At 32.7% G+C, this 18,877-nt stretch overlaps 3 protein-coding genes across 3 annotated transcripts; 2 read left to right on the forward strand and 1 right to left on the reverse strand.

The window, feature by feature from the left end:
• Positions 1-7,601: 7,601 nt before the first annotated feature.
• HELRODRAFT_135743 (hypothetical protein) lies at positions 7,602-7,910 on the forward strand (the record flags this gene model as incomplete). Its single annotated transcript, XM_009021512.1, has 1 exon — positions 7,602-7,910. A coding segment is annotated over one exon (309 nt), but the record flags the coding sequence as incomplete, so codon positions are not given.
• A 5,087-nt stretch (positions 7,911-12,997) lies between these two features.
• HELRODRAFT_161611 (hypothetical protein) lies at positions 12,998-15,120 on the reverse strand (the record flags this gene model as incomplete). The annotated part of the gene is made up of 3 exons (XM_009021513.1): positions 12,998-13,076; positions 13,492-13,893; positions 15,026-15,120. The coding sequence occupies 3 exons, from the start codon at positions 15,118-15,120 to the stop codon at positions 12,998-13,000; spliced, it is 576 nt and encodes a 191-aa protein (XP_009019761.1).
• A 2,121-nt stretch (positions 15,121-17,241) lies between these two features.
• Positions 17,242-17,550, forward strand: HELRODRAFT_127015 (hypothetical protein; the record flags this gene model as incomplete). The annotated part of the gene is made up of 1 exon (XM_009021514.1): positions 17,242-17,550. A coding segment is annotated over one exon (309 nt), but the record flags the coding sequence as incomplete, so codon positions are not given.
• Positions 17,551-18,877: the final 1,327 nt, after the last annotated feature.

The following is an 18,877-nucleotide window of genomic DNA, read 5'->3' on the forward strand; positions in this document are numbered from 1 at the left end:
AGAGTCAAGACAATTTTCTGCCATTAAGAATGCCATTAGCAATAAATGGGTGTAAGCCAAGCCTGATATATATATATATATATATATATCAACCAACACATCATATCGACTGGTTATGGGAAGTGCACTGGAATCGCGTGAAAAATTTTATGTAATTTTTTTATTTGTATTCTTATTATTATTATTATTTAATTGACGAGTTTATTATTTTCCGCAAATCTGGGAAAAATTTGATTGGTTTTAGTGACGAATCTCACAAATTTGTAAAAATAAAACGTCATTGATAAGATTGAGAACAACAACAACAACAACAACAACATTAACAACAACAACATTAACAACAACAACATTAACAACAACAACATTAACAACAACATTAACAACAACAACAACATTAACAACAACAACAACAACAACAACATTAACAACAACAACATTAACAACAACATTAACAACAACAACATTAGCAACAACAAAACATTAACAGCAATAATAACATTTAAAAAAGTGACTGTGGTGAACATTAGTTAAGTCGCTTGTTTGTTTTATCTTGGGATCACAACCCAGACAACGATTGGCCAGTTTCAGTTGGTAGAGGGCCATCGATTGGTCAGACGCAATGAATGACGTCAAAAATAACAACAACTACTACTGCTGCTGCTACTACTACTACTACTACTGCCACTAATACCACTACTTCTGCTACTACGACAACAACAACAACAACAACATAATCCACAACAACAACAATAATAATAAATATAACCAAACAACAGCACAACTAACAACAACGCTTACATCATCCCAATCTAATCAACCAATCAAATTTTTGTGTTTTTATGATGTAATTTACTTGTTGTTTGTTTTGTTGCTGTTGTTGCTATATTATTATTAATAATTATTATTTTGTTGTTATTATTATTATTGACACGAACTAGTATTAAAATCAGTTGACGCGCTAAAAATAAACAAAGGTAAAATGCATTAATGGAAAATAAGTTTAAATGTTAGTGTAGAAAAATCTTTAAAAATTTATATAAATACGTCTAATCTATCTGTATGTGTGTTTTTGTGTGTGTGTGTGTGTGTGTGAGCCATCTTAGTGATGATGGAATGTGTATTTTTGTGGTTATTGATCCCGTTTGATTAGATTGACATGGATGGATTGATTGAAAGATGGAGTGATGAATTCGATAGATGAATGGATGGTGGTGGGTCCTTCCATGCTAAAAGCGTTGATGAATAAATGAATTTGTTGAGAAAAGAAATGAATGAATGAATGAACAAATAAAGGAATGAAGAAATGAAGGAATGAATGAATGATTGGATAAATAAAAGAATAGATTGATGAATAAATATATGAATAAAAGAAAAATTAATGAATGGATGAATAGTTTCAAAAATGAGTGTGTGTATGTATGTATGAAAAAATAATAATTATAAAAATGAATGAAAGATTGAATGAAAGAGCAGGCCAAAAAACACGCAAACAAATAGACTAACATCAAAAACTAAAGAACAAGTGAACAAACAAAAACAATAGAACAAACCCATGAGTGAACAAGAGAACATTAAACAAACAAACAAATTTGATAAACATACGTGAAAAAAACATTTTACCAATGAAGAAAACAAAAAATATGAATAAAAAAAAATGAATAAAAAAAACGAATGAATGGAACGAATGACAAGAATATAGAATTTCCGTAGTAGGCAAGGTTAAGCAAATGAATGAAAATAAACGAACCATTGATTAAACAAACACAAGGATGGCGAAGCCAGCCAAAAAAAATAAAATCTGAAATATGATGGAATGAAATAACAACAACAATAATAATAGTAATAATTTCATTTTTCAATTGTTAATTAATATAAACATATATTTTTGATGACGATGAAGATGAGGACGACGACGATGATGACGTGACGACGACGATGACGACGACAAAGTCGATAGCGCCAACGATAACAAAACTGGAAATTGATAATGACAACCAAATCGTCAATACAATATTTATCAGCACTCATTTCCATTACGAACGATCGATCACACACACACAGACACACACACACACACACACACACACACACACACACACACACACATGATACACCACGTTTTGATGGTAGGAAAGATGGAACGTGGAAATGAATGCATGAACGAACATAAAAATAATTTATTATTATTATTATTTTATTATTAGAATTGGTGTGTTTGTAAGCGCCCTTTAAAAAGATCTCAGAGGCGCTAACGATTATTGCAGTACAATGCATAGCGCTTTATTAAAGCAAGACATTAGCACGGGCAAGCTGGGACAAAAAGATGGTGTTTCAACCTTTTACGAAATTGAATAAAAGACAACGCAGAATCACATAGATGTCTAGGCAAACCATTCCAGACAGCAGGACCCATTACGGAAAAATTCCTTCGACGAAGAGCCAAGTTTGTGTCAGGTACAAACAGTAAACCTCAATTGTCAGAGCACAATGTTTGACTATGCAGCGGCATTGTTCTAGGAATGATTCTGTCAGTTAAATATTTAAGGGCAACTCCTTTAATACATTTAAAAATTGTTAAAGATAACTTGAAAATAACTCTGATAAACCGGAAGCCACTGAAAAGCGAAAAGAATTGGCTTAACGTGATTGTGTTTGAAGCCACCTGAAACCAACTTTGAAGCCCAAGTTTGAATCGACTTCAGTCTAAATATATTTACACCAGACAGGCCGTAATATAGACTATTGCAATAGTCTGTTCATGAGTGGATAAAGAAATGAACGAGACATTGAAGGGTATGCTTGCTTTTAGATCGTTTGATGCGCCTAAGCCTACGCAACTGTCCAGAGCATTCTTTCGAAACTGCCCTTTTGTATGAACGTTAAAAGACATGTTATAATCAAAAACAAATGCCAGGTTGCGAGCAGATGTGCAAAATTCAATGTCAGAATCACCAAGTCTGATAGACTCAATGTTCATTTTTTCCAATGGCTGCCTAGAGTCAACCGGTAAAACCTGAGTTTTGTATTGATTCAATTTAAACCTACTTGCCATCATCCACTCATTAATTTCTGACAGGCATGATCTGAGACTACAGACAAGATCATCAGAACGACGAAGGAAGACACTAGGAATGATCTGAATATCATCACAATAATGAACAAAAACAAATCAATGAATGAATAAATGAATGAATGAGAGAATGAATGAATGAGTGACCGATTGAATAAACGAAGCGCGAGCGAACGAACGAACGAAGAAACAAAAGAATGAATGATGAATGAATGAATGAATGAAGGAGCGCAAATGACACGTCAGGCATGTTGATAGATGGATGGAAGCGTGCGCGTGAATAAATGCTTCATCAAAAATTGATGGATGGATTGATGGACGGAAGAAATGAAAAGCAAAGAAGAGAAAAAATTTTGCAAAGAATTTTTAAAAAAAACTTAATTGCAAATAAATTGGAAAATGTTTTTATTATAAGAATAATTATTTTATTATAGCTAATTATGATTTCAACAAACCTATGCCACCGAGCAAGAAAAATTTCAATTGCTAGCCGCTGGGCTTTTAATTTGTTATTATTATTCTTTTAAATAAAAAAATATATGCCATTGATAGATGGATGGAAAACTTCCGAAAGACTGAAAGAAGGAATAAGTGATTCTACGATTGAACAAAGTAACAAACAAATGAATGAACGAACGAACGAACGAATGTATGAAGGAACGAAAGAATAAACGAAAGAATGAACGAAAGAATGAACAAAAGAATGAACGAATGGATAGATAATATTACACAAAATTGATTTGCAATTAGTGGGCGAATGGAATGCCATATGTGTAATTAATTGCAGATGAATTAAGCCCAAAAATTTACAGATAAAATTGAATAAAAATAATTTTGAAAAACTAAATTTAAAAAAATAAATAAACAAAATTGTTTTTGTAATCGTAAAATGCCAACAATTAAGCAAAACAAACATCCTCAATTTACATCATTTACTCACAAAGCTCTTATTCACTTCATTCCATATAGATTAATTTTTAAAAACGCCTTTAATAAATGACAAATAAATTTTTTATTCATGTTACACTCATTCAAGTTTTTTTTTACTATTTATTATATTTATTTATCTATTCGAATAATAATTAAACTTTAATTTTATAGTATTATTCATTTGAGAACAAATACGTACTTAATAACTGACACACACTCCACTGCATGCACGCACTGCTAAGGGACTGACTCGTTGAACTTGTACTTAAGACGGAATGAGTTTCTTTTCGTGCTGCATGTATGTTTACTTGTATGTGTGTGTTTGTGTGTGTGTGTTTATACCTTAGTTATTATATTATATTTGTTAGTATGTCTAATGTCTGTATATTTTTTCTATACAACTTCAAGTATATCTGTTCATTCTCATGAATGTCTGTTGTGTGTACATTTTTGTGTCTGTCTGTCTGTCTGTCTGTCTGTTTGTCTGTCTGTTTGTCTGTCCTTTTTTGTGTCTGTCATGCACGACAATTTATTACAGAATTTAATTCCTTTTTTGTCTAATTATTTCCTTCCAACAATCTCGGCCCAGGTGTCGTCTTCTGCTCAGAACAAATTCAGTAACATTCAAACATTCACGTACACTAATTGCTCAGCCAATGAAATGATCGCATGCATTCATCTGCAGTTTCATGGACAAATAAAATCGTTTTATTCATTTGTCTATATATCCATCCATTCATTAGGTCATCTTTTCATTCATCCATCCAACTGTCTGTTCGTCATTCCGTCTATCCATCTATCAATAATTTTCCCCACCTAACCAATTTTTTTTGTCCATTCATCTATCCATTTTTCATTCATTCATCTATCTACCTATCCATCCATTCATTCATCCATAATTCATCCATCCATGCATCTGCTCAGGCTCAGTTGATTCAAGCGATAAAAATAGGATTGATGCATTTTTAATTGAATTCTATAATTGTCCGATGGGCAGATAAGTAGAGGTAATGAATGAAAGAATGAATGAAAGAATGAATGAAAGAATGAGAAAATAAACTAACGTGAGAACGAATTCATGAAAAATGAAAGAAAGAATCAAGAGTTTAGGAGATAAAAACAACAACGAGAATAATATGATAAAATGATCAACAAAATTACAGAAACGATAGATAACTGAGTGTTTAAATGCTAAAGTGAAAGTTAAAAAAAATGAATGACCAAACGATTAGATTGAATAATTATCAGCTGAACGGAAAATATAATTGAAATAATAAATTAATAGATGGATGATTGAATAAAACGAATGAATGGACAAATGGATGATGAATGGATGAAATAGACGGATGGAAGGATGTATTGATGGACGGACGGACGGACGGATGGATGGATGGATAGAAGGATGGATGGATAGAAAGATGAATGGATGGATAGAAGGAACATATGCTCGGATGGATGTAAGGAACAGGTCCGATGACGATCAATCTAACGCTTGGAAAAATTTAATTACATGTACGGATGTACGTGAGTTTATGCGCGCACACACGCACACAAGAGCACACACACATACACACAGGCAAACACAAAAAGGCCTATTCACAAAAGAACTCACACATATAAAAACAAACACAAAATGAAATACACGAAATTTCAAATACACACACACAACATGTATATTTAGACACACATACATACACATAGAAGTAAATACACACACATCAAACTACACAAGCACACACAGACATACACACATACAGAAATAGTTTGCCCTCCTTGTCCATTCTCTCAAAAGTCAACCGACACTCTTAATGACATTAAGAAAATTTGTCAAGATTAATTAGGTCAGGTCTAAATGACGTCACAAAATTAATTAGGTCGATCAAAGGTAACAACTTAGATGAACTCTCACGCTGCAAGGGAAGAAAAGTGATGATCATGTTGAGAGAGAGAGAGAAAGAGAGAGAGAGAAGAGAGAGAAAAAGAGAGAGAAGAGAGAGAAAAAGAGAGAGAAGAGAGAGAAAAGAGAGCAGTGATGTAGAAAAAATAATTAGGAGATAATTAAAGTGAACAAAAGAAAGATAAGAATTGAAGTCAAATGTTGAATGACGAAATGTGAAGCGAGCAGAAAGAGTAATTAAATGCTTTGGAAGAAATTTTTATACAAAAAATTCTGAATTGAAATTTGGAAATAAACCTAAATAGCAAGAAATTGTCAGAAAAAATTACCCAAACTAATGATATTAATGTCACAAATTCACCGAAAGAATGTTTCACAATTTGAATTCAAAAGTAAAAAGCAAAACACAGACAACAATACGTCAACAATAACAACTTTTCTGCTAATGAAACGTTGTCACAATATAAACAACATAAACAACAACAACATTAACAACTAAATAAACAACCACAACATAAACAACAACAAAAATAGGAAAAAGAACATAAAGGACACATGGTCCCACCATTAATTCCATTACCATCCTATATAATTGCATACAGCTATCAATCATTCGGTTATTAATCCAACTTCATTGCTGATCAACTGAGCACAAAAAGTACATACATGCATACATATAAACAAACATACATACATACATACATACATACATACATACAATCAAAGTGTTAATCCATTTGTTACTTGATGTTTGACGGTTCAGTGTCACTCATCATGTTTTGGTTTTAACATACATACATACATACATACATACATACATACATACATACATACATACATACATACATACATACATACATACATACATACATACATACAAACATACATACATACAAACATATATACATACATACATACATACATACATACATACATACATACATACATACATACATGCATACATATATAAATGCATACATACATACATTTTCCCCCTGAATAAACGATTTTTTGAGTTGAATTGAAATACTATTTAGAATTAAAAATATAACATCTTAATCAAAAATATAAATTATTAAATTAACAAATATCATCAGTATATTACTATAATGACCCTTGTACGGTGTATATGCATACAACAACATCAAACGTTCAACTCATTCATTTTAGTGGAAAAATGAAAGATGAGTTTCACTTCGCACTGAATGAAAAAAAATCCAAGAACTCCTTGGTGCTTGTAAAGTTGACAGGTAACAAATATAGACAAAGTTAATATACGCAAAGTTAATATAGACAACGTTAATATAGACAAAGTTAATATAGGAAAAGTTATAATTGGCAAAGTTATAATTGGCAAAGTTATAATTGGCAAAGTTATAATTGGCAAAGTTATAATTGGCAAAGTTGACATAGAGATAAACAAATTTAATAATAAGTATATAAAGCCGAGGGTTGCCGGCATATTTCATAATCTTCAATAATTTGCTCTCGTGTTTTATTATACATCTTCGTTTACAACATTCAATTGATTCCACTTTTAATATAAATTTTTGCATTTGGGCTTCCAGGTTCATAGAATCGCCGAAGAATAACTTAATAAGTAGAAAAATTTTTTATTTAATTATTTATTCCATTTACTTTTTAATCTCAATTTGAAGGTTTTTGAGATTAAAGTTGGAATTTTTTGCGAACCGATAAAACAATATGCCCATCAAGAAAAAGAAGTACAGTTCCAGGTTTCCACCTACCAGGGTAAAGAAGATAATACAAAAAGATGAGGAAATTGGAAAAGTCGCTGCAGCTGTCCCTGTTATCATTTCACGAACTTTGGAGCTATTTATAGAATCATTGATCAAGAAGACAAATGATTTGGTGATTTCAAAGAATGCAAAAACCCTGACACCGCAACACATTAAAGAGACGGTGCTGCAAGACACAAAATTCAAATTTCTATCGGAGCTCGTGTCCTCGATTCCAGATATCCAACCGAAAGAAGATGACAGTCGACAGGAAACCGGCGCATCCCTACCACGACAATCGCCGCCAACTTCATCGACGTTTATACCATCACACTCAAAGTCTAACTTACCAAGTCCTAATTTTGGTGGTAGAAGTGGGGCCAGTGGTGTGTCGGCAAAAGTTTCTACTGGCAAACCCAGAGGAAGACCAAAAAATAGGAAAATTGAGGATGAATTACCCATCAAACCGAATAGAGCAAAAAAGATGAAAATGGACAACGAAAGGCCTAAAGCTTCTTAAATTGTTCTAGATTGCTCTAAACATTTTTAATCACACAAACATATGCAAACATACACACACAGTGCTCTCTCTTAGGTAAGCGCTCGTACTTTGTGCTAGTAACTAACCCACGTGACCATGTGATGGAACAATTTCCATTACATACATACATTCATACATACATACATTTACCGGTAATGTATTTTACTGAATAAAGGATTTTTTGAATTGAATTGAAATACCATTTAGAATTAAAAATTTAACATCTTAATTGAAAATTATAAATTATTAAATTTATAAAAAATCATCAGTATATATGTTTAATGACCCTTGTACGGTGTACATCGCATACAACAACAGCAAACGTTCAACTAAGGCTCATTCATTTTAGTGGAAATATGAAAGATGAATTTCACTTCGCACGCTCTATTTTCAATGTTTGCGTTCATTTAATTCGCTTACTTTTTCCATCTCTCTTTCTTTTCTTTCTCTCTCTCTCTCTCACACACCCATCCTTTCATTCGCTTTCACTCGCTTATTCCCTCTTTTTTCACTTTGTTTCTTTACGTTTCTCTTGTGTTTATTACTTTCTGTTTGTGTGTTTGTCCCTGTCTATGGTTGTACCTGTCTGTGTTTGTTCCTTTCTGATTGTATGTTTGTCTGCATCATCCCACGTTTTTATGTAAATTTTTATATAATCTGATTTGTCAATGTGAGTTTCTGATAGGTACAATTATCTACCAATCACTCAATCATTCACAAACATTTATATAGCGCATTATCTGATATTGATGGACGTTCAACGGAACCCTTCAAAATTTTGTAATTTGCATAAACAAAAACAAATATGTTAAACAAATTATCGGTTTATCTGAAAATAAAAACATTTAAATTTGTACGTTTGTGTGTGTGTATTGTGTGTATGTGGGTTAGTTTGCTTGTACGCGTGTGCTTGTGTGTTGTGTCTGTGTGTGTGTGTGTGTGTGTGTGTGTGTGGCGTGTGTGTATGTTTATACACACAGGATTATTGACGAATGGAAAATGAAAAAATAGCTGTCAATAATTTTGACAACATACTCGTTGCTGCTTGATCGAGTGTAAATGTTTCTTTACGTAAATATTGGAGAATCAGAAATAGAACAAGAACACGCTTACATACATACGCACACATACACACACAAACACACACGTCACTATAGGAATATGCACAGACTTTAATGTACATCAAAACATACTTAAAAGCACACCTGACTGAATTGCGTGTAAACATTTACAAATCAAACATGGATATTCTCAAGCAAACAAACAAACAAACAAACAACAAATATACATATAAACATACAACAAGCCTATATATACAACTCAATACAACTTTGCGTTAAAAAAATCCAATTAACTTATTAATCTACAAAGAAAAGTAAAAAAGAATGAAAACGTGGTGCCGGTTGATAATTTCACATTTTTTGGCTGTCCATATTTATGGCTGTCCATACAACGGTCTGATGAATATCGATCTAACTTCATGGTCATTCTTGTTGCGTTAGTTGTGGTGTTGGCTGTCGTTTTGTTGGCGTTTTTTGCTGTAGTAGTATTAATAGTAATAGTAGTAGTATTAGTAGTAGCAGTAGTAGTGGTAGTAGTAGTAGTACTAGTAGTAGTAGTAATAGTAGTAGGAGTAGTAGTAGTAGAAGTAGTAGTAGTAGTAGTAGTGGTAAAAGTAGTAGTACTTGTAGTTGTAGTATTAGTAGTAGAAGTAGTAGTAGTAGTAGTTGTTGTAGTAGTATTAGTATTAGTAGTAGTAGTAGTAGAAGTAGTAGTAGTAATAGTAGTAGTAGTAGTTATGGTATTAGCAATTTTTTTTTGTTGTTTTTGTTCTACTTGATCTGTCATCTAAAAACAATAACGCCTGCTGCATCGGTGGAATAGGTATAACCGTACAATAGGCACAAGCACACACACTTAGGCATATGAATGAGAATAGGTAAAATACACAAAATTACATCCAAATACAAGCAAAACTACCAAATTGGACAAAGGCACTGGCTCAAAAACATGAAAAATTACTCTTAATGATTTATTTTTCCCATTTTAAATTAAAACTTGGAGCCTTAAAAATCTCGAAAACTTTTTTTTGACTGAAAAGTAAGAATTTGAAGATTCAAAACTAATTAAGTTTGAAAGTTAATTAAGTTGGGAAATTAATTGCTTTCAAGAGTTAACTGAATTGACAAGTTAATTAGATTTAAAAGTTAATTAGATTCAAAATGTTACTTCTATAAAATTAGTTACTCTCTGTAGATAAGAAATCTTAATTTTGTGCTCATGCAATGTTTTCATGAAACCAGAAATAATATTTATTCATTTATTTACACAATTTGAATTCTTTGTTATTGCCAACTTCATCAATGACGTCATCATTGCGTCATCATCATTGCGTCTTCATCGCCATCGTCATCATCTTTACCGACATCATCATCATCATCATTCCTCTCATCATTATCAAAACCAATAGGAAGCTATTCAATATTTCATAACAACAGTGTTTGCCGTGTGTATAAGTGTTATCATCCACATTATCATCATCATCACCGTTATCATTATCATCATAAAGTTTTTATCGAAATCACTATAATCATCATCACTATCAATATCATCAGCATCATCATTCTCGTCATCAGTATCATCGTCATCATGGTGAACAATTGCAAGCAAGCACCAACCACTCTGTCGTAAACATCAACGAGTCCGAGATAAAAAAAATGAAATCAAATTTACAATTCCCTGTCCATCTATTCCCAAATAAAACATACAACAAACACACACACAACGACACAAACACACACTACCAACTCATTCACATACACACACACACACACACACATACACAAACAAACAAACAATAATTACGCACCTAACATACAAATATAAAAAAGGCAAAACATAAAAAAAATAAGATGAAGCCAAAAAAATCTCGTACAAAAATCCTACAAAAATGAAAAAAAAGAACTTCAAACTTTCAGTAAGAAAAAAATCAAAAACAAGCAATCCGCCAATTGGCTGCAACAAGCGACCGACTAACCGACTGACCAGCATACCGACCGACAAACAATTGGTACATAGCCGACAAACGTAATGCTTTGCGCTCCAGTGACGCGCAACAATTTTTTCACCCTCCAGTGAGCTTGAAGGTCGGTTGAAGGTCAGTTTATTTATAAAACTGCTTGTTTATATTCTGCGCTGCGGTGTTGCTTCTGTTGGAGGGGCTGTTTCTCACAGCATGCACAACACAGCTCTCCCATGCTAAATTTTATTCAATAGTTTAGCGAGCCAGCTAAAGTAAGACACTGTTTTAATTTATTTCAATACTTTTTTATTTTAATCTGTTTATTTTCAATATTTTATTTCAAACACGAGATTTTGCACGCGTTTCACACACAACCACTCATTCATCTAAATACTCGTTAAAGACCTGAATGTGTGTGCACCTGCATGAAACTTTCTTTGCTATCGAACCAGGCAACTGCTAAACCAAACAGGATGCTTTCCTTATTTGATTCATCCCTCAATCAAAACTGCTTCTATGCACTTGTCTTCATTTGTTTGAATCTTGTTTGTCGGTGAGCATTAATATATGCGCGCCTAATGTACGCAAATATACAAAGTGTTCGCCATAAAATGTTCGGTGATATGATTGCTCTGTATCGAAGAGCGAGTGAATGCGTTCGTGGTTGGTTGGTTGATTGGTTGAATGGTTGGTTGGTTGGCTGGCTGGCTGGATGGTTGACTGGTTGGTTGGTTAGTTTGTTGCAAACACACACACACACACACTCGCAAGACTACAAGTTTCCATAAACATCGTACATGTTTTATGTGCATCAGTACAAGACATTCTTCTTCACACACAATAAATTTTTATGTGCTGCTCATATTAATCTGCAAATAATCATTTTACATAGAGTCACACTTCTATACCAGCACACATACGCACACACATATCACACACACACACATATAAACTTAGGAACACCCACACATACCAGCACATATTTTCACACATACACGCTCGTATATAAAATAAAATACCTGCCAACATGTTATGGATATTAAAAAATAAAAAACTTCAACCATCCTAATGGCATTTTTGAAGGTCTTTGAAAGGTTCAGTTCATTTTTAGTGCAATGCTTGCTAGCTCACTTTCATGTTTATAAAGTTGGAAACATCATTACTGTAATCGGCAACTACGACATGAATAACAACATTTCCAGAAACTATGACATTAAGTTTGTTTTTAAAAGACATTAATTATTTAATTGACATCAACAAAATCACCAGCAGCAATTGAAGTAGCATCAACAACACTCGTAAGAATGCACAAACCATTTGAAATCTACGAAAACTTCAACAACAAAAATACATCAACAACAACGTGACAACAACAACATAACAACAACAACAACGTGACATCAACAAAGACAACCAAAACAACAACATTACAACATCGGCACGTTACCTCTTGGCATGTGTTTGTTTACAAACGACGGTAAATAACTTGCCAACCGATAATGTTTATGAAGATTTTCACATGACCACAAAAAATACAGAAAACATACAAAACAACAGCAAAACAACAGAAAAACAAACAAAACAACAACATGAACATCGCCAACAACAAAAACTCGAACGGCAAATACATCAAGTCGTATGTCGAAACACGTGCAAGCTTCTTTACAAATCTAGATCTTACTGATTGTCCAAGGTTTTGTATTTCGCGCTATTTTTTCTCTTCATTTGTATTTCATAATTTTTATAAGAGTTGCGTATAAATCAGGACAAATTGGTGAGGCGAAATTGTAGTGCAAAATTATCTTCTCCATTCTATTATGTCAATGTTTAAGTTGGGCATGAGCGCCTGTTTTAATAAACTCGCCCTTGCAATTCGCCTGCTAAAAAGACGGCCACGAAATTGAGAGAAAAAAATTTTGAAAAAAATTCAAAGATGACGTAGGTTGACGTCATAAAAAATAATAATTATTATTATTTATAATTTATAATAAAAATTTATATTAACTATCTGTAATGAAAATTTATGACACGACGAATGAGAAGTTTACTTACTGAAAGGACAAACAGCCTACAATAACAAATGGATAAACATGAACGAAAGATACAAATAAATGATATCAAAAAGATATCCAAAGGTTATATATATATAAATACAAATTTGATGAATATACAAATATATACAACATTGATATACAAGAAGATAAAAAAAATATCCAAACAAACGTTATACAAAAAAACGATACCAAATGCGAAACAATACAAAACAAAATACAAAACAGAAACAACACTAACAAGCAAGTGTTGTTGATGATGTCGTGGTTGAGCCAAATGTCTTCCCCTGGCAAGATGGTCTCCGTTTGGGCATAAAGGGCTTCTGAACACTTAGCCGATGGCTCATCCCAATAATTTTTTGAACAATTTTTAATGTCGTTGTGGTTGTCGCTGCTGTGGTGACGTTCATAGACGTGGTAGTCGTGATAATGTTGGTGGTGGTTGTAGTGGCGATGATGGCTGCTGTAGTCATTGTTGATGTCGTCGTCGTCATTTTTGTTGGCGTTGCGATATTTACGTAGTTTGATCATTTTGTTCGTGTTGTTGTGATTGTCATTGTTGCTGATGTTGTTATTGTTGTTGTTGTTGTATGCTAGTGCGTTTACGTTGATGGCATTTTCAAATGAGTTTTCATATACTGTGCTGCCATATGTGTTGTTTATTGTTGTGGTTTTTTGATAAAATTTCAAATTTTTTAGATTGAAAAAATTATTAACTTTTTTGATGCTGTTGTTGTTTTTGTTGTCATTGATGTAACTGTTGTTGTTGATTTTGTTGTTTGCTGTGATAGTGGTGCTGTAATAATAATTAATGTCATGGTTGTTGTTAGTTACGATATGGTTATGTTTGTTGTTATATACGGAATGAAACGTGTGGATATATGTTGATGCTGTTGTTGTTGGTGGTGGTATCGTTGTTAATGTTGTTGATACAGTAGGAGGCTTTACCAGATGACGTTTACATAAATGATTTTTTCTACGAATATGTTCGTTTTTATCGCCAGTGTTGTCGATGTTATTATTGTTAACAGTAATGTTGTTGTTGTTGATGATGACGTCATAAATGTTGTTGTTGTTGTTGTCGTTGCTATTTACAGACAGTACGTTTGCTGAAATTATAGAAAAAAAATATTGAAAACGAAATAAAAACAAAAGTTTTACCTAAATTCATATTTGAAATTCAAATTTTTTGAATGATAAAAAAAAATTTGTTATAGTAATAAAAGTGAAAGTAAACAACAACAACAACTACTACTACTACTACTACTACTACTACTAGTAGTAGTAGTAGTAGTAGTACTACTACTACTACTAGTAGTAGTAGTAGTAGTAGTAGTAGTAGTAGTAGTAGTAGTAGTAGTAGTACTGCTGCTGCTGCTGCTGCTACTACCACTACCACAACAATAACGACATTGCTAACGAAGCCTGCATATAGTAAACAGTTCAGTCAGCGCTCAGTTCAAAGGTTACAAAAAGGGTCGTCAGAACTCTTTCTCCTTTTATCTCTCTCCTTCTCCATCCCCCAGGTTTTTTTTTCTCTCTCTCTCTCTTTCTTTCTTTCTTTCTCTCTTTTCATCTTTTTCATTCTTTTAGTTCGTCTCTGTTTCTCTGCCTATAATTTTTTTTTCCCTTTACTGAAAAGAAAAAAGAATATTAAAAAAAACAGTAAAGAGAAATAGAGAGAGAGAGAAAGAAAGAGAGAGAGAGAAGAATAGACAGAGTGAGAGGCAGTCGTCAGTAGATTGTTACCAAGAATTTGGCTTGTGTGTCTTTACTTTTTTTTCTCGTTGAGCCATGTTTGCGTACCTCTCTTGTTTATACAGTTGTTTCTGCTGCTATTGTGTTGCGCAATATTAATAAGCCAAGTCATTTCTACGTACGACTGCCTATGACATTTATGTATTTGCTTGTTTGTTTGTTTGTTTCTTTGAATGTTCGCTAGTTTGTTTGTAAGCCAGTTTTTTTTATTTTATATTTTTTTTGTTTGTTTTGTGATGTATGTTTGTATGAAGGTATCAAAAATTTGTACTTTTTCTACATGTACCAAGACTATGTATGTTGGAAGGAGACCATATTGTATGTAGGTATTGAGGGACCGCATTTTTTGTTAAATGACTTTTTTTCGTTTCGTTTTGTTTCACACCGTACCTTCACAGATAGGATGTGGTTCCTAGTTTTAGTGGGATTTTTATTTATTGATTGTAGTAGTTTGCGCGGTTATATAGAGTTATATAGAGATCGTCCGATTATGCAGAGTTATATAAAGTTTGCTGGGATACGTAGAGTTGTATTTCTATTTATTATTGGGGATTCTTTAGGGTATGTACACATTCATACATAAACCTATGTATGAATGTGTACATACATGCAAATGCTTAATGGATACAAACGCATACAACCGCATAAATACAAATATACGTACGTACATCTGCCTGCATAACCACGCATAATAACACAGTAAATGCGGGCCGGTTGGCATACGAAATGAAAAACATGGAAGAGAAGAAAGAAAAGGAGAATGAATGGCAAAAAATGAATGAATGAATGATTGAACGAACGAACAAACGAACGAACAAATGAAATAAGTTGTTTTGATGCTAAGCTATAAAAAGAACGTGCGTGGATTGCCTGAATGTTCAAGATGGGTTGATGGATGGATGGATGGATGGATGGATGGATGGATGGATGGATGGATGGATGGATGGATAGATGAATGAATGGACGGATTGATGGTCGGATGAACAGATAGATGAATGAGTGAATGAATAATATATGGATGGATGAATTAAAATTTAATAAATAAAGCAAGACAACAAAAATGATTGCAAAGTTTATCAAGTAACGTAATTAATTAGACACATTACCAATTTTTGATTGATTGATTGATTGATTGATTGATTGATTGATTGATTGATTGATTGATTGATTGATTGATTGATTGATTGATTGATTGATTGATTGATTGATTGATTGATTGATTGATTGATTGATTGATTGATTGATTGATTGATTGATTGATTGATTGATTGATTGATTGATTGATTGATTGATTGATTGATTGATTGATTGATCTAAAATCATAGACGATGAATGAATGAACGAATGCCTAACTGAATCAAACAATTTAAAAAACAAACTTCATGAATGGATAGGTTGAACTACTTAGGTAAAAATGAAAAAAGAGAGAGAGAAAGAAAGAGAGATAGAGAGAGAGAAAGAAGGATAGAGAGAGAAAGAGAGAGAGAAAAAAAAATGTGTTAACTTTTGTGATGAATTAATATAATTGAATTTTAAATGATCTAACTTAAGTTAAATAGATGAAATTAGATCAAGAAAAAACTATAATGTGCAATATAATCAAGCATAATTGTATAAATTGTATACATAAAAGAAGAGAGAGAGAGATAGAGAGAGAGAGAGAGAGATAAAGAGAGAGAGACAGATAAAGAGACAAAAAATGTACCTACTTGAATAAAAAAAATCCAAGCACTTCTTGGTGTTTGTAAAGTTGACAAGTCACAAAGTTAATAAAATAAACAGAGTTAATATACCAAAGTTAATATAGACAAAGTTAATATAAACAAAGTTACCATAGACAAAGTTAATATAAACAAAGTTAATATAAGCAAATTAATATAGGCCAAGTTATAATTGGCAAAGTTAATATTGGCAAAGTTATAATTGACAAAGTTAATATAGATAGACAAAGTTAATAATAAACAGTATATAAAGCCGAGGGTTGCCTGTATATTTCATAATCTTCGATAATTTGCTCTCGTGTTTTATCATCCATCTTCGTTTACACTTTTCAATTGATTCCACTTTTAGTATAAAATTTTGCATTTTGGCTTCTAGGTTCATAGAATCGCCGAGGAATAATTAATTAAGTAGAAAAATTTTTTCTTTAGTTATTTATTCCATTTACTTTTTAATCTCAATTTGAAGGTTTTTGAGATTAAAGTTGGAATTTTTTGCGAACCGATAAAACAATATGCCCATCAAGAAAAAGAAGTACAGTTCCAGGTTTCCACCTACCAGGGTAAAGAAGATAATACAAAAAGATGAGGAAATTGGAAAAGTCGCTGCAGCTGTCCCTGTTATCATTTCACGAACTTTGGAGCTATTTATAGAATCATTGATCAAGAAGACAAATGATTTGGTGATTTCGAAGAATGCAAAAACCCTGACACCGCAACACATTAAAGAGACGGTGCTGCAAGACACAAAATTCAAATTTCTATCGCAGATCGTGTCCTCGATTCCAGATATCCAACCGAAAGAAGAACAGGAAACCGGCGCATCCCTACCACGACAATCGCCGCCAACTTCATCGACGTTTATACCATCACACTCAACATCTAACTTACCAAGTCCTAATTTTGGTGGTAGAAGTGGGGCCAGTGGTGTGTCGGCAAAAATTTCTACTGGCAGAGGAAGACCAAAAAAAAGGAAAATTGAGGATGAATTACCCATCAAACCGAAGAGAGCAAAAAAGATGAAAATGGACAACGAAAGGCCTAAAGCTTCTTAAATTGTTCTAGATTGTTCTAAACATTTTTAATCACACACACACATATGCAAACATACACACACAGTGCTCTCTCCTAGGTAAGCGCTCGTACTTTGTGCTAGTAACTAACCCACTGACCATGTGATGGAACAATTTTCATTACATACATACATACATACATACATACATACATACATACATACATACATACATACATACATACAAACATACATACATACATACATACATACAAACGCACATGAATATAACATTTCTCCATCGATTAATCAGACAAAAGTAAGGGGGCATAATTAATCAAGCAGACAGATGAAAGTTATTAAAATATAAAAAAATATATTTTTGCGTGGATTAATTCTCAAAATTATTTTGATTAATGGCCGACTTTGAAAAAGGATGAAAAAAGACTTCGTCTTTCAAATAATTGAACAGCTTCGGCTGCCATGTTGTGTGATAAAAATATTTTAGTCATGTGACCACGAAAATTATTTTTTCTTAGTTTTAAACTCAGAATTTAAATATTTCTTTCTATTATTCTTATATACAGGCACACTAAAATAATTATAAAACACATGTTTTTAAATATTTACGCTATGAATTGTAAACGTTTGTAACATTCAGATTATAAAAAGTTAAAATTAACGATTTTAAATAAAGTTTGATAAAATGAAAAATAACAAATAAACAAAATCACCAACAAAGCAAAAAAATAATTAGAAAAATTATGATGTTTTGTTATTTTCGCCATTCTTTTCATTTCCTTCCGGTTTTGTAAACGGGTGCGATCGACGTTCCTTAAAAATTAATCATTTCCTCAGCTGATTAATTAACAAACCACTGGTCAGTTGGTCAGTCGGTTGGTCAGTTGGTCGGTTGGTTAGTCGGTCGGTTGGTCAGTTGGTCAGTCGGTTGGTTGGTCAGTTGGTCGGTTGGTCAGTCGGTCGGTTTGTTTGTTGGTTGGTCAATAAACACCTATACAAAGCACATACTTATAAATAAAACTAACACGGAACATTCATTCATACATACACACGAACTTATACACAAACAATATACAAACTACAGACACATACAAACATGCCAGTCCGCAAGCACATTT

This window comes from Helobdella robusta (assembly GCF_000326865.2).
Source record: "Helobdella robusta unplaced genomic scaffold HELROscaffold_3, whole genome shotgun sequence".
NCBI lineage: Eukaryota > Metazoa > Annelida > Clitellata > Rhynchobdellida > Glossiphoniidae > Helobdella > Helobdella robusta.